Here is a 24,440-nt window from a genome sequence, read left to right as displayed (position 1 = left end):
TCTTGTATAAACATCTAAGTTTATAACATTATAAACATTTTGAATGTCTCTCTGCAAATTAAAAGTAGAGAAATAAAAGATTAAACAAAACAATTGAAATATCCCATAACCAGTCACTGGTGACCTATGAAACAGCTCTGGCAGCAGCGTTTGGTCCAAGAGGAGAATTGGAAGGGCTCGGCCAATGCTGCAATGGAATTTGGGTCAGGGCTCGTTAACAGATTTGTGTTTTAGCCACACTCCCCCCTTACAAAGGAAAAACTACAGCGTGGCAGTTTGGAACCAGGTCACTGCCTTGTTGCTCCAAAGGGGACACAAACTCATTATGGTCTTAGCCACATGACAGCAACCTCAAAGTATTGCTAAACATGGGTCTGAACAGCGGGGACGTCATTCTGATATATCAAAATGACAGATATGATTTGGGTGTGATCGATGTGAGGTGCTCATAGGCACCGTAAACATTGTGCTGCGTCAAAGAGAGACTGCAAGGGGGAGTGGGGAACCTTTTGTAACCTCTGGAGTTTCATAACAGCACCAAAGATCTGGCATGGAATGGTTCACAAACCCCTGAGGTGAGCCTCTGTTTCCTGTGAACACAGTACCACTGAATAAACACAGGGTCATGTTAGGACATCTGGCCAGTCTTTCCCTGTCTTTGACATTGTCCACATAAATCCATCATGAATGTTTGATCACAGAAGTCAAGATATCCTCTTCCTAAATAGGGTCAGGACAGCAGATGTCTGTTATTATATGTGGCGTTTAACAGATAACCTGAAACGATTTCTGGAGGGCGATGCACAAATGACGCCACTGTTGGGAACATGTCAAAGTAACTTGCCGGGCTTCTTTTTTATTTCTGTCTGGAAAAAGTGTAAAAAATCCAGAAAGTATGCCAGATGTTCTGGCAAAGTTCTGCTTAGTGATCAAGAGTAGATGCCAGGTAGAATTATGGCTTCATAAAAAATAAATCTAAATCAATTCCCCCTGCCAAGTATGTTAAAGCAAAACAAGTTTATTTAGTAGAAACAGTTTATTTTTTTAGACTGACAATACAGTGAAAAGTGTCATCTCTCATCTATTTCGAACAAGCTGTGCTGAAAAAAAAAACTATGATGATGCAAAGCAACCCCTCATGAGTCTTGCTAATAACCTCTGAGACAATGCAAATCTGAGACGACAAGGCACTTGACTGTAGGTGTTGTCTCCTCCATGTTTGCCAGGAATCACAGCAGGATCTGCCTCGTCTGATGACAATATGAGACTTCTGTACAAGACATGATTCACTTACAGAAACGCTTCATTTGCAACACAGCAACATTTTCAGAATAAAAGAAAGAAAGCTAACAATAAAAGTGGACACTTGCAGGTGGACATCATAACAGGAGGGAACATTTTGAAGATTTCATTCAGGTTGCAACAAGTCATCACTGAATTAATGCCACAAACCATGGAACACACCTGTCTCAACTATAGAGTATACAGTACAGTATGTCCTTATGATAATAAGGTAAGAAATCTGAGGACTGAAGCAGACTTCACTGCATCCATGCATACGTTTCTTCACACGCAGCCTTGACACACCACATCCCCACCATAGTGACGCCAGCCTTCCCTACTGCAATGGATGAGAGAGGTTACTGTGGAGATTCTGCACTGAACATGGGTGTACATTGCTTCTCAGTGCTTATCCGGGACCAGTGTTACTGTTTAAATGCCTAAGAGTTAAGTCTGCAGTGTGGAAACCTTATCCTATTGAGTACATAGAGGTAATCTCCACCTAGGGTACAGTGCACCGACCGGCCCTGATCTCTCCCTCCTCTACAGCTTAGCTTTGCCTGGCTGTAGCTGAAGGCTTTGGAGCTTCATGGCCAGTCCCATGTTCCCTGTGATCTTCAGCTTGCCCTGGAAGAACGCCTGCGAATCAGAACGGAGGGGAGGCTTGTCATACAAGCCTTCTCCAAAAATGTACTACAACATCATCACACATAATTCACATATAATGTACAGTGTACACGCTTGAACATGTTTGATGAAGTATGGAGCCCCTGTTTGTTCTAGTTGTTATTACAGTATGTAGGGCTGCAACTATGGATTATCTCCTTAGCGATTACTTTTTCGATCAATCGAATAACTGAGAAGCGAGTGTTGGTGAGAATTGTATAACAAATCAACGAGAACAAAATTCTAATTAGTCTGATTAACCACTTAAGCCCTCTTTCAAAATAAAAAATAAAATATCGATCTACAATTACGGATTATTTTGGATAATCGATCGCATAGTTCGATTAACTGTTGCACCCGTATTAGAATGCATCTCCACCGACAGAATGAACGGAAGCTGCATCTGTGTGTGCATGGGCTCCACGGAGCAGGTTTTCAACAATCAAGTTAAAGTGAAGTGATTAACCCATTCAACCCAACTTCATCAACATCAACCTCAACCCAAGACCTGAGGCCGATTCTACAAATGTCTTCTAAATCCCAACAGTTTTCTAAAAGTTACTATATCAGTGGTTCTCAAACTTTGTCCCAAGGAACCCCAGAAGCAAAGATTTGAGTTTTTTTCCCCAAATTTTCAAATAAAAATAAATAAATAGCAGATCTACAAGATCAGAGTGCCACGCTATGAGCTTGTATATCTGCTATTTTTGAATAGCCAAAGTGTAAAATAATACTTTTTAGCTCAAATAAAAAAATGACACAGTTCCCGGTCTTAAGGGGTTAACTCTGGACCACAGGGAGGAGGGGAGTGGGCGGGGCAAGGCCAACAATGGCTTACGAGGAGGCAGGAAAGCATGCGTGGCACACTGGCAGATGAGAAGCATACCGTCTCTGTCGGGTGGAAACAAAAAGTTCAAATATGGAGATAAGAGGTTTCTGCCAGACAGCAACGATATATGTAGGGGTCCAACAGTTAATCAAACTAATTCATTTAATAGATTATCTAAATTTTAAAAATGGATAATTTAAAAGAATTATCAATTAATAGTCTATCGCTATTCTGGGCATGTCGTCATAGGCAAAGTTTGAAAGTGAAAAAGAAAAATCTAAAATAGTTTAAATTGTTGCGATGCGTAGATCTGCTATTTTGCCATTTTCTAGTATAAAATATCAATTTGTTGATACAGTGTATTAAAATTGTTACATAAAAGAGTGCTTCTCGATTATTCCAAAAAGTAATCGATAGAATAATCTCTAAGAAAATGATCGATAGTTACAGCACTACATACTGTATGTGAAACTAATAACAATCATGTGGCAGGAGAAGAGGAGAAGTCAGATCAACAAAGGTGGGTAATCATATCATCTTCACAAATTCTCAGAACAAGCTAAATGAATGCTGTTCTCAGGAGGAACAAATAAGACCCCCTCCCCTCTCCCCCGACATGTGAGCCCCCGCAACACTGAAAAGTACATCGAACGGAAAACATACGTAACTGTTGTTTTGCTTTGTTTTTGATTGCCAAACACATTACATCAAATCAATGACATGCCTTCCAAGTCTATACATGAGGGTTAACGTGTCTCCAACGTGTGTGTCCTTGGCGAGCTCTCACAGCTGACCTTCTAGAACAGGGGTCTTCAACGTTTTCAGGCCAAGGACCCCCTAGCTGAGACAGAGATGAAGCAGGGACCCCCTACTCTATATTGTATGAAATTGTGTTTCAGATTCAACTTTTTTTGTTTACTTGGTCTGCCCTTTTCCCCCTCTACACCTACACCTCTTTGCCAAAAATAGCCGGTCTACAAGCTCACAACGCCTCGAGGCGTTGTGAGCTTGTAGATCTGCTATTTTTGGCTAAAGTTGACCTCAGAAAAGGGATGCTAGGATTCAAGTGGTTAAGGTAAAAAATATAAATATATATATATATATATATATATCACACAAAGATTTGGCGGACCCCCTGTAGTAACTCTGAGGACCCCCTGTTGAAGACCCCTGTTCTAGAATAGAACAGAAAAGGGAGTGCTTATAAAAATGAAGCTCATGCATAGCAGCTATTATTTATGCTTAGTTTTGTTTTTTCTTCAACCTCGAGTAATATAAGAAAAATCCAGACCCACGTGGCGTCCCTTATCTCTTTTCCTGCCATTGACGAGATTTCTCGTTTTTCTCCGCATGGCTCAGCCAGCCGTTGACGAGATTGGACGAGATTTTTTTTTTTTTTGCTTTTTAAATGTTTTGTTTATCACAAAGGAAGAAGGAGATGACGCGATGCGAAGATTTTCTGCTCCATTCACTTCAATGTTAAAAAATAAACGGAGACAAAATTCACATTTTACCTATTTTTGCAATGTTATTCTATGGCAGGGAAGGGGGTAGATTGTGTATATACTCTGGCAGTTAAAGAGTTAAGATCAAATAAACATGTCATGTCGTGGGTAGCACAATAGTTTAACCACTTAAATCGATAGGTACGTCAATTGTGAAAATAGCTTATCTACATTGATCTCTAAGTCAATGCTAGGGTTAAAATAGAATAAAATACTTTATTGGTAGTTTAAAAAAAATCACAACAATGTCACCATTTAGAAAACTCCAACATGGATTTTACACAAAAAAGCCGAAGCTTGTTTCCATTGTGGTCCACCTTGAGACATTGAACAGCACGCAACAAACTGTACAAACAACCATGAAACAAAGAAAATGAAATCCTTATATACTGTATATAAGTTTAGAAGCAATACATATAGGACAAGAGGTACCCTAAGAGATTAATCCAATGCAGATTGGGCTATCCGGGGAAGGGATCGAACTATGACCAGTTAGTGTTGAGAAGGAGCCATGATTTAAGGTCATTCTTGAATCTTCCTAGGGAATTTAGGGATTACAGGGCTGAAGGGAGAGCATTCCACTGAGTATGGAATGCCCTCGTAGTGGTTGCGTCATATAATACATTTTCCCCCTTAAGCGTCTTGAAACTGGGGAGAACAAGATCATATAAACTTCCCCTGGTTGAGTACCTGGGTGGTTAATGCAATAACATGGCCTTGCCCTTGGTGCTGCATTTCATTCAGTAAAACACATTCCTCTCATATTGAGCCAAGAGCCGCCCCATCAATAGATTCAACAAGACACATGTCATCTTCTAGATCAGAGCTTAGAGCTCTCCATTCACCTCAACCTTGAATAAGAAGTGTGAATCATAAAGAAAAAAGGAGCAGCAAACCAGGTTCTCAAGCAGGTACTTCTAAATGAATTCATGTGGGAAAAAGTGACGTGCAAAACATAAAAGATCTAACACATTTTTACATGAGTCAGATGTGCTACTTTTGAAAAAGAGTATACACACACTAGGTGCCTTTTATAATTAAACTATTCTCAACTTTCAAAAGTGCTCTGCTTGGCCAGAAAAAAAGCTATGCAGTTGCCTTTTGGTAATTTCTCATAGGGTTTAATGTAAAAAGGCAGTGCCATCTTTTTTAAAGCCACCTAGTGTGAACATACCCTAAGACTTTATTTCTTGGCCAGTTCATTAGTAGAATATGTTGGCGAACACTGGCCTTCATCAGGGCAAAAGCCGAAGACGTGCAACACACCTTATATATATATATATATATATATATATATATATATATATATGATTTTCCTTTTTCTTATGACTATCTTTTAAACTGCAATTTGTGTTGAAAAGCCAGGTCAGCTTTCAGCCCATGGACAATGTATAACCAATATGTAATAGAAAAATAACTAACAATTGTAGAATGCAGCCTTTTCGTTTTTTTTTCTTTCTTGTTTTTGTACTGTCTTGGTTTTTTGTTTCTGTTCCCCCACCCCACACTTTTATGTTCTGTCTTGTATTCATGTATGTGTATCTGTCTTCTGAAAATATTTTGTTCCAATAAAAATAGAGTTAAAAAAAAGAAAAGCCAGGTCAGTGTGTTCACTCAATGGTACTCACAGTCTGTGGGTTTATCTTTCCTGTCATCAAGGCCAACAAGTCTGCATCTGACATTGATATGGTGCAGTCTGCTTTCTTGGCTGTGAGGGAGAGAAAAACAGCACCACTGTCATGATGAACGTTCAACTTCTGCGGGTTTTATATTCTGAGCTCCCAAACAGGATAACAGCCTTGAGACACAAAATTTCCTTCCACAAATTTCACATTTCACAAACCCACGGTCCAAACCTCCTTGAGGGGGTCACAAGGGGTCGCCAGCTAAATGGTTGATATAGTTAGACTTGGAACCAAATGGACCATTATGGGTGCATCCTCCGCAGACAGACAGTTACAGATATTTGGGGGGGGGGGGGGGTTTCAGTTCCTGAAAATGTTGGTCCAATCGAATTGCCACTGACTGAACACCCCCGGGTCATATGGGACACACACCACGCTAAAGGCCGTTTGGTCGGACGGCACCCAGAGTTATGCCCGAGACAGACACACAGAGGATTTGTGAATGAATAGATAGAAGATAGATTAACACAGAGGATTTCATGGTGTAGAGTAGACTGTCCCACAACTTCCCAGAGATAAAAATCATATCAAGAATGGTTGAACTCTAAAGCACTACACTGTTGTTTACTTCTTCTTAGGCTCTCTTCTCACCTGTGTCATTGTGAACGCAACCATTGCCGTTCTTCACATCCACAAACCAAGTGGCCTCCCCTCCGTTCGGTCCATCCTTCACTTTGAAGGCGAAAACCCCTCCGATCTTTTTCACAAACTGCTCGCCATCCTGTTCCAAAGATTATAAATATAATAGAGCCTTACAAACTTCAGACTTCTACCAAAACACACATACACAAGAAATAGAAAATGGGCAGAGTGTGTTATTCTGTGCAGTTACTACAAAATATTTGTTTAGATATGCATTAACCACTTATTAATGCATTAAAGCCCTATTCAAACTTTTCAGATCTGCTATTTTTCAGAAACAGACTCTCAACACTGCATGGTCTGAACCTACGCAGCATTCATTTGGTTGAAATACTGCACTGAATCTGTCTAAAACATGGAGAACTTAATATGAACCAGGCAATTTTGCTAGTGTCATACTGCCAATATTGAACAAATACGGAAATTGAAAGTAGGACAGGATAACCTCTCACATCAAGAATTTGAGAACTAAGTAGGCATTATTGGTGTACTTATTGGTGACTGAGATCTTCCCATAGCTTTATCCATCTAATCGAGAATGTTTTCTCTATATTGAAAACACTGGCTTATAACTGACAACAGCACTGTTCAGCCTATTATAAATCTTCTATAATAGAGGTCAGATAATCTGCTGCTGGTAAACATAAGATTTCACAGTGAAACATTTGACTGATTCAATCACAAATCACACAAAATAAACGTGCCAGTGTGATACGCCAAAAATTGCTGATCTACAAGCTCACAATGGATCGCTTACCAATCGTGTGAGTTTGAAGATCTGTGCGTGACACAGCGCACAACCAAGTATGACTCAGGCTTTAGAATGCCCATTTATCTTCCATGTTGGAAGAAGCAACAGTTGCTAAGTGCAAAACAACAGCTGCTGTGTTGATGCATGAATATATCAACATAAATGTAATAATTTGGTGTCTGATTACTGAATCTTGTAAACAAGTTCAAGTGGAACTGCAATTTCACAACCTGATTATCAGACTGAAGTGTGTGTCCAGGCTAGCAATTTCATGCTTTTCCAATGGTTTACTGCCGGAAGAAAAAGCCTGGGTACCGAATACCGAGGCTAATGTTTAACCTACTCTACCACTACTGCACACATTCTTTTGAGAGTGGTTACAAATGGTTACAGCCATGCTATTCAAAAAAGGCGCAATACTAACATTCTGTGCAAGGTCTCTAATAGATGGAAGCTTTTGTTAGTTTGAAATCATCTGGATAACATAGGGAATGGTTTTGTACGTCCGACTGTATTCGCAAAAATAGACAAAAGTTAATAAAAGGCCAAGTGATTGTACTTTTTGATATGATATTACAATGATGGCGATACTTTGCTTTCTTTCTGTCGAAGAATTTTTGAGTTTGTGAGGGCAAAATATACTCTACATAACTTATTCTATAATTTAAAAAGACAAGAAGCGCTGCAGGAATCATTGGCTCTATTGCAGGTGCTCTTTGGTGACACGGGTTAAGAACATATATGGTCAAAAGGGTTTTTCAAATAAGTACTCCTTAACTCCCAAATGGAGTGGCCAGCAGACTTAAGAAAATAAATCCAAGGCCCTCCGTCTTTGAGGAACAAAAATTAAGATTTATTTTTATTTATTTTATTTTGAGCAAGGCAACAACATGACCTTGCCTTTCTCAAAATAAATCTTAATTATTTTTCATCAAAGACGGAGTGACTTGGATTTCTTTTCTTTGGAGTCTGCAGTCCACACCATGTGGGAGTTAAGCAGTACTTCCTTGAAAAACTTTTTTGGTCAAAACTTATTCTATGTTTTAAAATATCTACCAAAAAGAAAAGAAGGGTTTATCAAAGCAGCGGTGAATAAGTTGGTAGCCCGGACCGGGTCATTATATTTTCACTCTGGACTACTTTAACTTCATCAATGCCTGGTGGTCTACCACCTCTCACGACACACGCATCTGCCCTTTTTGTTGCACAATAAAAGTGTCTATCTGTCCATGTTCTCCTGAAATTAATTTATAAATCTACCAATTTTTGATTGGCTATGACAGAACGGAATCTTTTGCAATTAGTTCCATATATTCATTTGCCACATCTCTTTCCAGAAAGCATTACCCAGTCACAGACCTTGGTGAACAGTTGTATGTATGGATGAGATTTCTATTTTTTATAAGGACAACCACCAAGACTGTTCTGTGCCATCAAGCTCTAACTTTTGGTAGCAGACACTGGATGACCACATACGCTTGGGATTTGTTTGAATATATTCTTAACCCATTAAGACCTGAGGCCGATTCTACAAAATGTCTTCTAAATCCTAACAGTTTTCTGAAAAACTATTGTTTCTAGATCAGTGGTGCTCAAACTTTTTCATGACCACCCAAAATGATATGTATTTGGCCGCGGACCGGCACCCCATGTCAAATATATTGTTCCATGGACCCCTAGAAGCAAATATTTGAGTTACAAATGTTCGCTTTAAAAAAATATATACATATATTCAAAAAATGTCACGATTAAAAAAAAATAGCAGATCTACAAGCTCGTTTTTTCACGTTTTTTCAAAAATAGCACATCTACAAGCTCGTAGTGCGGCACTCGGTGCCGCGCTATGAGCTTGTATATCTGCTATTTTTGAATAGCCAAATAAATCAAAAATGACACAGATGCGTTCAAGGATTGAATGGGTTAAGGAAAGTCATCACCTCCTGTAGCTTCTTATTGATCTCTTGGAACACAGCATGTGCCTTGAATCCCTCCAGGCCGTCATTTGCACTGGTATTTACTGCTCCAATCCTCTGCCTGTAAAAGATAGGATATGAGTCACATCAGAAAGATCCTAATAAAAAGGAAAAATGCAGTGAAATGCATTTACACACACAGTACATGACATTTAAATTGGCACTCCTCAAATCACCCCTCTTAACTAGAGAGCATTGAAGTCCATTCATACGATTTCAAAAGTTATGTGTAGATAGTGACTGTGTTAAGCATGTTTATGTGGGTGTTTGAATACAGGTAGGTTTATCACACTGATGCATCGCCACTGGACCAGATACTGCACTTGAATTTTGCATTCTCTGATGTGACACCACCAACAGTGCAACACTTTTACTTGCTCACTTTCACTGAGTGCACACTTCACTATGGGACAGACATGGGCCTAGAATGGCATAACTATTCAAGGATTACAGGAGGTCAGTCAGGTCATCACTGGATCAGACACATGGTGGATGTTGCATTCCCTGTGTTCAAGTGGTCACCACACACCAGTATTGATTACGAGGTACCAGCATGGCATCCTTGTACAACAACAACAACAAAAACAACGGGATACAGTCGTGCTCGATCCCTCACTGTAGGAAACCCCTTTTGAGTTGGAGCTGGATTTGACTTGACTGCAATGGGTCAATGTAGTTGGCAGTGGTGGAAAAAGTATTCAGTTTTTTTTACTTAAGTAAAAGTATCAATACTGCAATGTAGGAATACTCTGTTACAAGTAAAGTCCGGAATTGAAAATGTACTTAAGTAAAGTACAAAAGTATTGGCATCAAACCAGGGGGTCCCCAGCAAAATTAGTTATTAAAGTGTCACAATCATTTAAACCCCTTTATCCATATTTTATACTTTTGATATTCAGAAATAGCAAGCTCATAGCGCGGCACTCATGAGCTTGAAAAATCTTGAAAATGTCACGTGTGCAAATCTTTAAATCTTTTGTTTTTTTTAGGCAAACATTTTGAAGTCAAGTCTTTGCTTCTGGGGGTCCCTGCCTGGAACAACACATGAACAACACAAATGAAGTCCACGATCATAACACCAGAAGCAGCTCCACGGATCATGTTCAACCCAGATTTGGCTCAACAAAGGGAATGAACTCGTTCTCATGCTACTCAACAAAAATGTGGAATGCCCTACCAAAAGGAGTAAAGGAGTGTAAAACCCTACTCACTTTCAAAACTGCCCTGAAGAAACACCTTCAGGAGGCTGCAATTCGAAAATGGCCCAGTCAAAGTCTTAACCTAACCCCCCTCCCCCTCCCCGAACTCTTCCTCTTTTTTTTTCATACCAGTAACCTATAAGCTGATTGTATGACGTTCTGTATAGTAGTGTATATATCTGTCTGTCTCTTACATGTCATCATGATTTGAGTGCATGGGGATCTCATCTTAAACAAGCTCAGTGCTTGAGTCTCCCAGTTTAGTAGACCTTGTATTGTGAATTTGTACTTCCATGTACTGCTGTTCTCATGTCTTACTAAATAGTACATCAATCAATCAAACAATCAACATTTTCAGGTGGGGGTCCGCGGCCACACATATCATCCATTTGGGGGTCCGCGGCACGAAAACGTTTAAGAACCACTGGTCTACAACACCACAACATTTAAGGGATGGTATGATGTTGTACAGCTTGACCTGCAAAGAATGACCTCGATCATAATGACTTACTGTATAATCAGTATCAAACATACGTTCTTCTCACCTGTGAATCTGTAATTCGGGCATTTTCTAATAATAACCTTAACTGTACTGTGATGGACAGAAATGTATGTCGTTATTCTGGGCTGCTGCTCCGAATCATGGAGAGAGAATAGAAGATTAAATAACACTTCCTTGTTCGATGCATTCGCACAGTCGAGCGCTAACCTGATCTCCAGACTGTAACAGCGGATCACAGATGATGACGATTGCAGTGTTTCTACATGGGCAACTGGCGGCCCGGAGGCCACATGCGGCCCCCACCTTCACTTAATGCGGCCTGCAGGTTAATATGGGAATACTGATATATTATTGATTTCAGCTGTTACAATTCCTAACATGCAAACATGACCCGCTTTAATTACTTCAGTCTATATTAGTAGCTTAAGGACTAGTATTTAAATTCTATAGTATTTTTTATGTCCAATGTATTCGTAGTTAAGTTCATAAAGCTAACATAACTAAATGCATTTGAAATTAAATTAAAATGTAATACTTTTCAGGATTCCAATTCAATAAAGAAATACATCACATGGATGCAACTGGGACGCATCATCAGTGTTGTAGCCTGGGGTCATAGGGTGTTTCGGGTCTCGCAACATACAACATACACCCTCGCCCAGGTGACCCAGCCAGGGTTGATCAAGCCCCAACTTACGTCCCAGTAGCACCCACGGTCAGTCCTATAGGGAAAGACAGGGCCACTCAGTCCGCTTCTCCGGAAGTACTCTGCCGGGACTCGGGAGAGGCTCTGGCACGTGGAGGGACTAGGCTCTGTGGGTTGTCTCCTGGCCGGGCTCCTCCTTCGTCTCACCAGGTCCAGGACCTGAGCGCTGTACCAGATCCTCTGTACCATCCCGATCCAAACATTTCCTTCTGGCGTGATGGTTCCTTGGGCCGATACCACTAGATTGGGCCGTCTAATGGTATTAGCTCCGCTTGCGGTACGCTGGAATGGAATGGCCCTCCTAAAGGGCTCACCGCGGGTTTGTTGGGATTCTTCCTCACGGAAGACACAGCATGGGGCGCTAACCCATACTGCTCCCGGGATACCGTCTACATTCCGGCTGTCAACAGTCTCTCCTGTGGTCACCAAACTATTCCTGGTTGTCACGTAGTCTATAAATTCCTATGAGCCACTATAAATAGAATAACTAATAAAGAAATACATCACATGGATGCAACTGGGACGCATCATCAGTGTTGTAGCCTGGGGTCATAGGGTGTTTCGGGTCTCGCAACATACAACATACACCCTCGCCCAGGTGACCCAGCCAGGGTTGATCAAGCCCCAACTTACGTCCCAGTAGCACCCACGGTCAGTCCTATAGGGAAAGACAGGGCCACTCAGTCCGCTTCTCCGGAAGTACTCTGCCGGGACTCGGGAGAGGCTCTGGCACGTGGAGGGACTAGGCTCTGTGGGTTGTCTCCTGGCCGGGCTCCTCCTTCGTCTCACCAGCTCCAGGACCTGAGCGCTGTACCAGATCCTCTGTACCATCCCGATCCAAACATTTCCTTCTGGCGTGATGGTTCCTTGGGCCGATACCACTAGATTGGGCCGTCTAATGGTATTAGCTCCAAAAATAGCAAAAAAATAGCAAAAAAAAAATCTGGATTCGAAATCAAAAATAGCAAAAATAGCAGATCTACAAGCTCAAAACGCGTCGCGCTGCGATGCGTTTTGAGCTTGTAGATCGGCTATTTTTGCTACTTTTGTGCAACAAAGAATGGCGAAGTAAGTACAGCATTCATTTAAGAAAAATACGGAGGTGTCTGCCCAACAGTATACAGTAAGCAATGTGGCCCTCTGGAGTGAGTGTGGAAATATAGTGGCCCTCTCCATCATCAAAGTTGCCCACCCCTAGATGAGATTTGAGGGGGAAGGAACACAATCTCATTGGTGGAACACACACAGTGGTGGAAAGTAATTCATTATATCAGACACAGTGATGGAAAGTAAATAATTATATTTACTCAAATACTGTACTTAAGTACCATTTTGATGTATTCTTACCTTACTGGAGTATTTCCAATTTTACATCTCAGAGGCAAATATTGTACTTTTACTCTACATAATGAGTACTTTTACTTTTGGTACTTTAAGTATATTTTGATGCCTATACTTTTACTCAAGTACATTTTGATTACCAGACTTTTACTTGTAACAAGTAGTGTTTCTACATTGCAGTAGCCTATTGATACTTTTATTTTTACAACATTTGAGTACTTTTTCCACCACTGAGATTCAGGCATGCTTTGCAGTCAGTGGATAATAAATAGTTAATGACAAGAACCCTGGTGATTTGATATAGGTTTTCTGAGCTTGAAAACAAAATGAAAGGTTAATTTGACATAGGGCAATATATCAATATGAGACTTACTGATATTGTAATATCCTGATATGTCAGAATTGTTGTCTTTTCCTGGTTTTAAACATAATGCCCTATATCAAAAGTTTTCAAAAATATTGAAAATAGCAGATCTACAAGCTCATAATGCACATGTGAGCTTGTAGATCAGATTTTTTTTAAACATTTGAAAACTTTTGACAAATTAAAAAGAAAATTGCTATTATCACAATATCGATGTTGAGGTATTTCGTCAGAAATAGTGATATTTGAGCTCTCCCCAGGCTGGCAGAGGGAGAGTAGTGCCCAGGATTACAAGCTTAGGCATTGGCACTGGGTGAAAAATAGGGGTTACAAAATCGTGGGATAAAAAAACATTTAAAAAAAAAGAAAAGCTACTGTAGAACTCTCACTGGTAAATAGAGAAACATGATAGACTTTACAGAAGAACTGGGGCGACATGAGTTTTAATACAGAGTTTAATACAAAAAGTCAGAGAGGATGGGATGGAAGGCAAAGCGCAGGCTATCAAGGTGGTGGCCTTGGATATTTCAGCTGCCTGATTCTTCTTCACAACTTGGAGGGGCTGCATGCATGCTCAACTGGCCCAATAAGCCATCTAATCTAGGGGGCTACATGGTCAAGTAGCTATTGTGGACAATTTCGATCCATGCTGATGGAGGAAGGACATTTTTAACTGGTAGGGCTTTCAGGGGTGGCTACACTCCTTGTCCTTCTAATAACAGAAAGATACAGAGGAGGAGCCCATGTCCCAATATACCTGGTGGCCCAGCTCAAGCCCTAAGTCTGGAGCTTTTTGAATCCATATACTAAGTACAACATTATTGGCCTGCAGATATGTTATTAAGTCATGGGATAAAGTTGGTTTGAAAAATAATTAATGAATAAATGACAATGTTCACACTATGATGTTTAAGCACTTTCCTCACATTTGAAAACCTTTAAAAAGACAAATTCAATCAAGTTTCCACCTTGTTTAGTCAAAAGGATATGTTTTTCATATATTTCAGCGCAGTGGTGCCCGCCATCTTAGAGGTTCTCAAGTTAAAAAGTTGACATTGTATTAAGAGGGAGAATCAAATACACGAGGCACCGTACAGTTAAATATCTCTCTGACTCAACAATCTCTCTGACTTTTCAATTGTTGCCATTTTGGAAAATGGGCAAAACACACACATTTCATTCTGGTTTCTTGACACTCAAACCAAAATTGTTCTATACATCAAGACAGAACTTTTACTGTTACTGTTATATGCCTGTGATTGATTTAAAGATTTTGTTGCAAAAAATGTTCGCATTATTGACCCTTTGCCAACATGTGAGCCAGTTTGTTGCCCGAGATCCTAATTGTGTCTAATTTTAGCTAATATTTAATTTATATATAATTTATATTAATTAATTTTCATGTTGTATTATTTGTGCTGCCTTTTTTTTTAAAACCAGTCTAAGAAAGTTGCAATGTTAATTATTATTATTATAATTATTATTGTTGGTGTGCTGGAGTATAATGTGTTTCTACACAAAGGGAGGAAGGTTAGCAATGTACACAGTAGGCAAACAGCATACAATCTCATCACTCTAATGGAGGATGTGAACTATCACCCTCTTAACTCCCTGCTTGTGCTGCATTTGTAGTGCAGGGATGCTATGGTGACTATGGTTAGAGAATGGGGGATGATTCAAGGCCAAGCGTCACACTCAAGCAGGCTTGATTACTATCTCACCCAACACAAATGGTAAGCTGAGCTCAGCAACCAACAGGAGACCAGCCAATGTTGTCCTGCTATGGCAGTCTGCATGTTTTCCTTGGGCAGAAGCATAGGGGAAGCTTGTATCATGTTCATCCTCTAAATTTAATAACATAATAGGCCTAAGCTATGTTCATCGATGTTGGATCCCACGGTCTACTAAGCCATGTATTTGTTATTGTATACAGTCCAGATTCCATATCCCTGTAATATTATAGACTTTGTCAGTGGAGTTTGTTGCTAGGGAACTGTTTGGTTCCAAGTTTATTTCTTGTAGCAGTGTTTGTGAATATCAGTAGCTGACAGGAAATAAACTTGGACCCATTTAGTATGTTTATGTTTTCATGACAAGTGAAAAGGTCTATTATAATACAACAAGGCTAAGAAGAGTAGGCTACTGAAGTCCTGATGTCAAAACATGCTCCCTGGTGTCCCCCTGGCCTCTCCTCTACTGCCACCTTCAGGGCGAAGGCACTATGTGACTTGCCTTTCAATTAGAGCATTTTACTTTTTTCACTTTAAAAAAGCAACATGTTGATCACTCAGTGAATACAATATACCTTTTTTAAAGCAGCTATATTGACATAATGTAGTTGTGTACTGTAAGGTGACTTGCGTTCCTTTACAAGCGTTACCAATGATACAAATTAAATATTTGTTATATTTAAGCATTAAACCCCTTATGCTTTGCTGACCGGGATCCCCCAGGGGTGTCAACTCCCCTTCTCCCTTTACCCCTCTCCACAGAATATAGCCATGTCATATTGATGCGTTGTGAGCTTGTAGATCTGCTATTTTTTCCGTATGTTCACAACACAATAGTGGATTAGTATAGCACCTGTGAAGGAAATAGCATTACAAATGTCATGGCTGCTGCATGTGAAAAGGGTCTATTCAGTCGAGCAAATTCTAGCACTAATAACAAACTAGAAACTACTAATCTCTTCAAAACCAACTCCTTGTTGCTGGATTGCTACGAAACGTGCTGGGCGAGTGCTGAGTGAGTTCAGGGTGACCCCATATAGCCTTTCCTCCAGTGCCTCAGGCCAAAGGCATTTTTTTATTTTATTACTGCTGCACTTTATTACATTTTATTTTAAAGCTTTTCCTGTTGTTCACTTCATAACATGATGCCCCAGTGAATATACACCCCCCCCCCCCAATATGAGTCATAAATACCACAAAATTCCATTTACTTTTATTTTGAATCACTGAATGATGTTCAAAAACTAATAAACTGAGTCCAGGCATTTTACTATGGTTAACAAACATAAACTGGAACATTCACAAATGTATTAAAAAAAAGTCCGAAATGCAAACCTGTCTATAAAATCACAGCCTGTATTAATAACCCTAATATCATAAACAATACAGAATCACCTCACTGACAGCATGCCCAGACTTTTTATATGATATTGAAGTGCTTTTTTAATGGCAAAGTCATATATTAACCACTTAAACCCCTGCATCAGTATTGTGGAAAAAGCTTTTGCTGAAAATAGCAGATCGACAAGCTCACAACAATCGGCTATTTTCAGCTAAAGGCTTTCCCCACAATAAGGAGACTTTGAGTCTCCTACCGGAGAGTCCACCGGTCATCAAATTATTGCCTTAGGAATGCGACAAAAACAATCTCAAGGCTTCAAGGTGTGTGTAATTGATCGAAAATAAGTAATTTTGGGGGTGAACTACTCCTTTAATGACCCAGGGGGCGTGGTTTTAACGTCAGAATTACCGGGCAGGTCACGTGACTTCAAATGCCACCAATACTTCCTGTTGTCCTTTAGTTTTAATGTAACTATTTGTCATTTTTCTGTCCGTAGATCGTCTGTGTCTGCTCCCGATCGTAACTGCGGTTATTTTCAGTAAGTATATAAATAAACAAGACACGTTTTTATCTATTTAGATAGCTATATATCATTAAAGACAGACTGGGAAGACTAAGTAGACTGGGACAAGAGTTCATAATATCGCTCCACAACTGTTGGGGGAGTATCGCTTTTGCCTTTTGTGGATGTAAATTGATGTGTGTCTTCATTCTTTTCAGGATTGTATATTTTTTTTTACATTAGTGGAAATCATCGTAGACTGTTCTATTGCTGCGCCTTATTGCTGGTGTTGTTATGGCAAACATGCTGTCACATCAAGTGGGTTCTTCTCTGAGAATGTATGGGAGTTTGAAGTCCCTGAGGACGACAGCACTGGTCGTCGATAAGAGACATTACAGCAGCAACAATGAGCTCCTGCACCAGAGTGTTGTTCCTTCTATGCACTATCAGAAGAGTTTACCCAGGTAAGACGAGTGTTCACGTTTATGTTCATTCATACTTGTCGAATTCAACCCAAGCGTGTAAATATTAGTCTCAGTAGCTGTTAGCCTCGTGGTGTGTAAGTGTGTAATTGGTCTAATTATTGTAGAATTTGAGATTCTATGACCCTAAAATGGAATGTAGGTTAAAGTTCAGTGTGTCAAGTTGGCCACCGATGATAAATGAGGACTTCCGGTGTGGGGTTTTAAAATGTAACCCACAAATTATGGTATTTGTTGTTTTGTAGACACATTTTGCTTTTCTAATGGGCCACCTCACAACATATTCAGCTATTTGCCACCATATGCAAAATTAACTTGATTAACTGATCCATATTTAACCATTTGAAGTTACTCTAAGCCCTTTCATCACACAAGTACATACAACCAAATAAGGAATACAGACAGTGAACTAAACATGAATGTACAACAGTACACATTTATTTAAAATGTCCATGTAGTTTGAGTCATAATAACATGGCATCTAAGTACTTGTTGTAGTAGTTGTGGTTTTATTCATGTTATTCTCCTGAGTAACTTTGAAAAGATCACCAGAACTCACTTGGTCCTCTTAGGATCTCTAATGTATTATTAGATATTGTCCTCTAGTTTCACATCCATTTGAAAGTTCTGGCAGAAAATGCATGTTCAGTAAAATATCTCCACTTTTCCACGAGCTGCACACGGACAACATTCTCTGTCAGCGACGGGCCGAAATGATTCCTGGACTGCAATCGCAATGGACCTGTCAATTGTTTTTTTAAATAATATATATACAATAATAATAATAATACACCTACTGTACAAATATGTTTTTGGAAATAAATAATAATGCTTTTATTTTGAAGGCAAATTGCTCCACCTCCTTTCAATCTGTGGTTAGGTTTGGTGTTTGTGACAGCTGGATTTTAATTGTTACATAGGAGACCCACAAGGGGGCGATGATACACTGCCAATATATTGTACTGTAAATACAACTGTGCTTTGTTTTGTGCTGGTAATAACGATAAATCTCTTTATCTCTCTTCCAATCACTGTCCAGGCTACCTGTCCCTAAACTGGAAGACACAATTAGGAGATATTTAGCTGCCCAGAGGCCACTGTTGGACGATGACCAGTTCAGGTGAGCACAGGAACATCAATAATTTCTCATAATTAGACTCTAGCAGTGCATAACCAAGACTGTAACCTACTACAGTGGTACACTGATCAAGCATTGGCCAAATTGTCAAATAATATAAGAAAGACCCCAAAAAATTGTGAGGCGTTGTGAGCTTGTAGATTTGCTATCCACTGATCTACTACAACATTTGATATCCCCACAGGGAAACAGAGAAACTGACAAATGATTTCCAGAGCCATGCAGGGAAACAGCTGCACGAAGAACTGGTTGCCCAAGACAAGAATAATAAGCATACCAGCTATATTTCAGGTAAGTGTGTAAGTGGATCAATATGAAACTGAACTAAATAAACACATAGGCCTACATAACTAATCTATTTGATCCTCTCACGTCTTTTTCAGCCCCGTGGTTTGACATGTATCTGTCTGCACGAGAATCTGTTGTACTTAACTTCAACCCCTTCATGTCCTTCAATCCTGACCCAAAGACCGAGTACAATGACCAGCTAGTACGAGGCACCAATATGGTGTGTTCTGCTGTGCGTTTTATGAAAACCCTACGAGCTGGACTGCTGGAGCCAGAGGTTTTCCACCTCAACCCAGCTAAGAGCGACACAGACAGCTTCAAGAAGCTCATCCGCTGGGTGCCCTCGTCTCTGTCCTGGTACGGAGCCTACATGGTGAACGCATACCCGCTAGACATGTCTCAGTACTTCCGCCTATTCAATGCCACCCGCATTCCCAAGCTTGGCCGAGATGAGCTCTTCACTGACGCGAAAGGAAAGCACCTCTTGGTGATGAGGAAGGGCAATATGTACGTGTTTGACGTTGTGGACAAGGATGGGAACTTGATCACGCCTGCAGAGATCCAGTCCCACTTAAAGTACATTTTGGATGACCCAACCCCTGCAGCTGCCTTTCCTCTTGGGGTCCTGACCAGTGAGAACAGGGATGTGTGGGCGGGGCTGAGGGACAAGCTACTGGCAGCTGGAAATGGAGAGCTGCTGCAGACTGTCGACAGTGCCCTCTTCTGTCTCTCTCTGGATGACGACAGCATGCGGGACCATATTCACATCTCCCACAACATGCTGCACGGAGACGGCTGCAACCGTTGGTACGACAAGTCCTTCAGCATTATTTTAGCCAAAGACGGACAGGCAGCTATCAATTTTGAACATTCTTGGGGTGACGGCGTGGCCGTGCTCCGATTTCAGAATGAGATCTTCAAAGACACCACGGAGAAGCCGCTGGTAAACCCTAGCTCCGTCCCTGCTGCTGTGGACTCGGACGCAGCCGTGCGCAGACTCCAGTTTAATCTGGATGGTGAGCTGGAGAGTGGCATCACAAAAGCCAAGGAGAACTTTGATGCAGCTGTGTCGAAGCTCACCATCGATGCCATGGAGTTTAAGAAGGGTGGGAAGGAACAGTTGAAGAAGAAGAAGCTGAGTCCAGATGCTATATCCCAGCTAGCCTTTCAGATGGGCTTCCTGAGGCAGTATGGACAGACAGTGGCTACATACGAGTCATGCAGCACTGCAGCGTTCAAACACGGCCGGACAGAAACCATCCGGCCAGCCACCATACACACAAAACGCTGCGCACATGCGTTTGTTTGCCAGCCAGGACAACACAGTACAGATGAGCTGCTGGCAATGCTCAGTGAATGCTCTAAATATCATGGGCAACTTACCAAAGAAGCAGCAATGGGTGAGTCATAACATTGTGCACTGTTGTGTGTTCTGATGTTTGAGTATCATACAACAGAATAATAATTAGCTGCTAGATAACTGGTGCAATTATTTTTTTTGTGTGCTGTCCCTGAAATAATAAACAACAAAATGAATACTAGTATAATATTAGCACTGAGTAGTTTATCACATAGTGATTCATCTAGCTTTCATAGCCATGACACAAACGAAAAATGCTGATTATATTTTTTTCTTTATTTCATCAGGCCAGGGGTTTGACAGGCATCTGTTTGCCATGCGATACCTGGCCAACTCCAAGGGCGAACCTCTGCACAGCCTCTACAAAGACCCAGCCTACACTGCTATCAACCACAACATCCTCTCCACTAGCACCCTCACAAGCCCAGCCGTCAGCCTTGGAGGCTTTGCCCCGGTGGTCCCTGACGGCTTCGGTGTGGGTTATGGTGTCCATGATGACTGGATTGGCTGCAACGTCTCCAGCTACCCAGATCGCAATGTCCACGAGTTCCTGCAGTGCGTCCACAAGTCCTTAGAGGACATATTCACTGTCCTGGAAGGAAAGCCTATTGGTTCCTGATGACCAAGTGGGTTAAAATAAGTAGTTCTTTGTCATACTGTGAATATTAAAGCAGTTCCTTACAACCTCAGGCTTGTTGACTAACATCCATGTGGCAATGTGTAATCCTCCAGAAAGTTTGATGACACAGTGATGAAATAAACAGCAGTCTTGAGAAGAGATTAATGCCTACTTTATCACACGATGACATGTGCCGAAAATAGGCAACCTACAAGCTCACAATTTGTCAACGTGTTGAGCTTGTAGGTTGGCTATTTTCGGCATGCAACTCGTGCGAAGTATGAATCGGGCTTCAGAAATGGCATTATGGTTTAAGTGCAATTAATTTTCATAGAATGTACTGGTATTTGCTACTTGAACATGTTGGGGAATTCTAGAATTAAGTGGTCTTATTGTAGCTTTGTCATTGTACAACATTTATTCAATGTGGCATTTCATCCAGGCTCCCCCTCCTTATAATACAGCTAATGCTTACTACAGAGTACAGACATTTTCTATTGTAATGTTACAGCAATACATTCGTTTGTGGTCATGTCTTGGGGCTTCAGTTGGGATAATATATGCAAAATCGGGAGGAATTGGTTAATTTGTGACAAATGTGAACACAAATCAAATGTTATCAATTCATAATATATAATAGGCACTTACACCAAGCAGTGTTTGAGTAAAATAATTAAAATACCCAGTTACACATTTTAATATGATAGCCCTATTGGTTGCTTTTGTGTGAATAGTGAAATAAAAAAAGATTCAACTGGTTTTGGTCATTTTTAATACAAATGTTCATATAGCGAAAACAGAATTTTACCAACTTTGCTGGGAAAACAGAAGAATCACTTGCACTGCACTGGCAATTCAATATTCTTTACAAAGTTGAGGAATACAGCAATTAAATTACCAATAACGGCCAAGTCAAAGCAACAACATAACAAGTATTCCTAATCTTTTATTTAAGATAAAAAAAAGAAACTATCACCGTCAAGAGAAAATATACAAATGTAGTTAAAATGAGAAACAAAGCAATTAAGAGACAGTAAAATCCACATTTTAGATTGGCTTAATTTTGAAGTGAAGACCGATGAGACTGAAGACGAGACATTTCAGATCTTGAACCAGGTAGTAGAACACACGGAGACCTTCGGGATCCCTGAAACAGAAACAGTTTAGAGCCATTTCCATTTAGTCGTGTCAAAAGTCTATCCTACCACCTTATGAGTGTTACTTACTTCGACTGGTTGACGTCGATCAGAGAGCCGATCTTTGAGGTTGTGAATGAAATGTGTTCATCTCCTATGACAATTTCCAGCTCCTGCAAAATATGAGTGACATCAGGCATTAGCTCTACGAAACATTTCAGACGTCTAAGCAGCTCATCCTAGCAAAGCTACTTACAGTAACAGCCATGCTGGACCAAACTATTTATTTGTAAACTGAATTTACAGAGGTTCATGATTTTTAAATCAATTTAAGGGATTAGTCCTTAAGAGAAGTGGAAAATAGCCAAACCAAGTGGAAAAATACAATAAGTGAAAAGATGTGTAATCAATATCAGGCAAGAGAAAGATGTGTGTCCTTAATGTTATAACGAGACAAACCTGTCTGCCAACTCTATCAGGTGGTGGCCAGAGTGCATCATCCTCCTTGGTGATTTCACTGTCGTCAATGATCCTCTTCAGCTCCTCCATCACACTCTTGTGTACATAGGCCTGGATGGGTGGAAAATATTCACGCAGATTAGAAGGAGAACTGAATATGTGACCTGTGCTGCAGCATCATAAATACAGGCAGGGTTCAAACGTAGAGATGCCCTCCATATTGAATGTGGAGTGTCAGTCCTGAACTGAAATGACTAATGTTTTGACTTTATGAATAAATAAATACACAACAATCCAAGGGATAACATGTTAAAGTGATAACACTTGTTTCCACATGGTCCTTCAAAACACAAGACCGACTGTAACACATAACAGCATCCCATAAACAATATTTGTCCAGAAAACCCTTCACATTAAAACAGAAATTAACTTCAAGACCTGTCCTTGTATCTTCCTTTTTATTCACAAATAATACATCTTAAAAACATTTCCAATATATATAGTATGATAGCAATATGTAAAAGGGCCTGCATCCATTTCGACCTCATTATCTTACCTCTGAGGTGGTCTTACTACCAAACCAGTGGAACACGTTCTTGTAAGGGCTTATCAGAGCATAAATAAATAAAAACATACATCAAAAGAGCAAATACTGTCACTGAAATAACTTTACCTCTTTTCTGATCATCACGTCATTCTTGTAGTTGCTGTTGTTTGCATACCTCAGTTTGCCTGAAAGATAAGACACAAATAAAGCACACGCACACAACCAACAGTGTACTGTAAACTAAAGACCCTTTCATAAGCAACTGGTATTCACTATGCATATGTTGCTCAAATGGCAGTGGTGGAAGAAGTAGGCCTACTTAGATATTTTACTTAAGTAAAAGTAGCAATACCATAATAAGTAAAATGCCTGTGTTAAAGTATTGGCATCAAAATATACTTAAAGCATCATAAGTATAAGTACTAAAATATTTGAAAATAGCAGATGCACAAGCCCACAACGTTGAGAGCTTGTAGATTGGCTATTTTCAAATAGCCTAGGTATAAAATAGGGCTTAAAGTGACTAATATTTGTTTTACAAAATAAAACTCAATATCTGCAAAGTAACTAGTTTTCAAATACATTGTAGTGGAGTAATGAGTACAAAATTTGCCTCTGAGATGTAGTGGAGTAGATGTATAAAGTATTGAAAATTGGAAATACTCCAGTACAGTATTTGCGTAAATGTACTTAAGTTACTTTCCACCACCAACAAATGGACCCAAGTGGACCCGCAAGGATGCATTAGGATCAAAGTGAACACACTCAGATTTAAATGAACAGAACGTTAATGTGTAGCTACCAACTGTTTACACTCTACAATCCACATGGCATGTTCACATAACGTGATGGATTATTACTTTACTCCCATATGAACGACTAACATGTTGTCTTTTCTATTTGACATAATTATAATCAGACAGATCACCCCACCAAGTCTATACAATAACACAACAAAACAAAACAGTAGGTCTGTTTCATTGTGGCCTCTGTGAGAGCCACCATAGGCCACCATGCTAACCATAGGTGCTAATGCGTTAGCATGGAGGCTAAAACAGTGGAATTACCGCGTATAATATAACTCACCGTCGGGTCTGAACTCAAACTCCAAGAACTCGTGTCCGAACTTCCCTTTGTGCCCAACATAATACCTCAGGTAGAAGTCACTGGTCGACATGTTTAAGCAGAATAAAGTGTTCAGAAGGTGGAGAAACGTTTAGCAAACAAAAAGTAATGTTCTCTCCTGGTCGACTTGCTCGTTGCACCCGTGCGCAAACTGCGCATGCGCATCACCGTCTGCACCTTTATACTTCGCCTTGAGACGGCACCGCGCGCCAACAATAGCAGATCTGCAAGCTCACGCCGCGTCACGTCCACAACATCCACAACTCGT

At 40.3% G+C, this 24,440-nt stretch overlaps 3 protein-coding genes across 4 annotated transcripts; 1 reads left to right on the top strand and 2 right to left on the bottom strand.

The window, feature by feature from the left end:
- Positions 1-1,012: 1,012 nt before the first annotated feature.
- On the bottom strand, positions 1,013-11,234 carry scp2b (sterol carrier protein 2b). 2 transcript variants are annotated; one of them, XM_084067977.1, is made up of 6 exons: positions 11,077-11,234; positions 9,297-9,393; positions 6,558-6,687; positions 5,910-5,989; positions 1,784-1,920; positions 1,013-1,621 (listed from the first exon to the last, which is right to left on the bottom strand). In XM_084067977.1, the coding sequence occupies exons 1-5, from the start codon at positions 11,097-11,099 to the stop codon at positions 1,825-1,827; spliced, it is 426 nt and encodes a 141-aa protein (XP_083924103.1). In that variant the 5' UTR covers positions 11,100-11,234; the 3' UTR covers positions 1,013-1,621; positions 1,784-1,824. The 2 variants fall into 2 exon arrangements, with proteins under 2 accessions (XP_083924103.1, XP_083924102.1); XM_084067976.1 differs by having other exon boundaries at positions 1,013-1,920.
- Positions 11,235-16,925: 5,691 nt separating this feature from the next.
- cpt2 (carnitine palmitoyltransferase 2) lies at positions 16,926-21,590 on the top strand. Its single transcript, XM_084067496.1, has 6 exons — positions 16,926-17,054; positions 17,237-17,482; positions 18,540-18,620; positions 18,823-18,929; positions 19,022-20,326; positions 20,574-21,590. The coding sequence occupies exons 2-6, from the start codon at positions 17,313-17,315 to the stop codon at positions 20,903-20,905; spliced, it is 1,995 nt and encodes a 664-aa protein (XP_083923622.1). The 5' UTR covers positions 16,926-17,054; positions 17,237-17,312; the 3' UTR covers positions 20,906-21,590.
- Positions 21,591-21,660: 70 nt separating this feature from the next.
- Positions 21,661-24,343, bottom strand: magoh (mago homolog, exon junction complex subunit). Its single transcript, XM_084067497.1, has 5 exons — positions 24,134-24,343; positions 23,174-23,232; positions 22,501-22,611; positions 22,132-22,214; positions 21,661-22,052 (listed from the first exon to the last, which is right to left on the bottom strand). Exons 1-5 carry the CDS (start codon positions 24,222-24,224, stop codon positions 21,953-21,955), a joined length of 444 nt encoding a protein of 147 aa, XP_083923623.1. The 5' UTR covers positions 24,225-24,343; the 3' UTR covers positions 21,661-21,952.
- Between the last annotated feature and the right edge of the window lie 97 nt (positions 24,344-24,440).

Source organism: Gymnoscopelus microlampas, assembly GCF_963454915.1.
Source record: "Gymnoscopelus microlampas genome assembly, chromosome: 9".
NCBI classification, from domain to species: domain Eukaryota; kingdom Metazoa; phylum Chordata; class Actinopteri; order Myctophiformes; family Myctophidae; genus Gymnoscopelus; species Gymnoscopelus microlampas.
The sequence above is the reverse complement of the archived record's forward strand: the minus strand, read 5'-3'. Positions and strand labels throughout refer to the sequence as shown.

Excerpts from the sequence above, each read along its gene's own strand:
- scp2b (XM_084067976.1), bottom strand. The coding sequence starts at position 11,099 with ATGCCCGAATTACAGATTCACAG. Across the intron at positions 6,688-9,296 it reads TCAATAAGAAGCTACAGGAG|GATGGCGAGCAGTTTGTGAA; the intron begins GTGATGACTTTC and ends TCTTTGGAACAG. Across the intron at positions 5,990-6,557 it reads TTGCGTTCACAATGACACAG|CCAAGAAAGCAGACTGCACC; the intron begins GTGAGAAGAGAG and ends TCTCCCTCACAG.
- magoh (XM_084067497.1), bottom strand. The coding sequence starts at position 24,224 with ATGTCGACCAGTGACTTCTACCTGAGGTATTATGTTGGGCACAAAGGG. Across the intron at positions 22,612-23,173 it reads ACGTGATGATCAGAAAAGAG|GCCTATGTACACAAGAGTGT; the intron begins GTAAAGTTATTT and ends CCACCCATCCAG. Across the intron at positions 22,215-22,500 it reads CTGATAGAGTTGGCAGACAG|GAGCTGGAAATTGTCATAGG; the intron begins GTTTGTCTCGTT and ends CATATTTTGCAG.
- cpt2 (XM_084067496.1), top strand. The coding sequence starts at position 17,313 with ATGGCAAACATGCTGTCACATCAAGTGGGTTCTTCTCTGAGAATGTAT. Across the intron at positions 17,483-18,539 it reads TATCAGAAGAGTTTACCCAG|GCTACCTGTCCCTAAACTGG; the intron begins GTAAGACGAGTG and ends ATCACTGTCCAG. Across the intron at positions 18,930-19,021 it reads GCATACCAGCTATATTTCAG|CCCCGTGGTTTGACATGTAT; the intron begins GTAAGTGTGTAA and ends CGTCTTTTTCAG.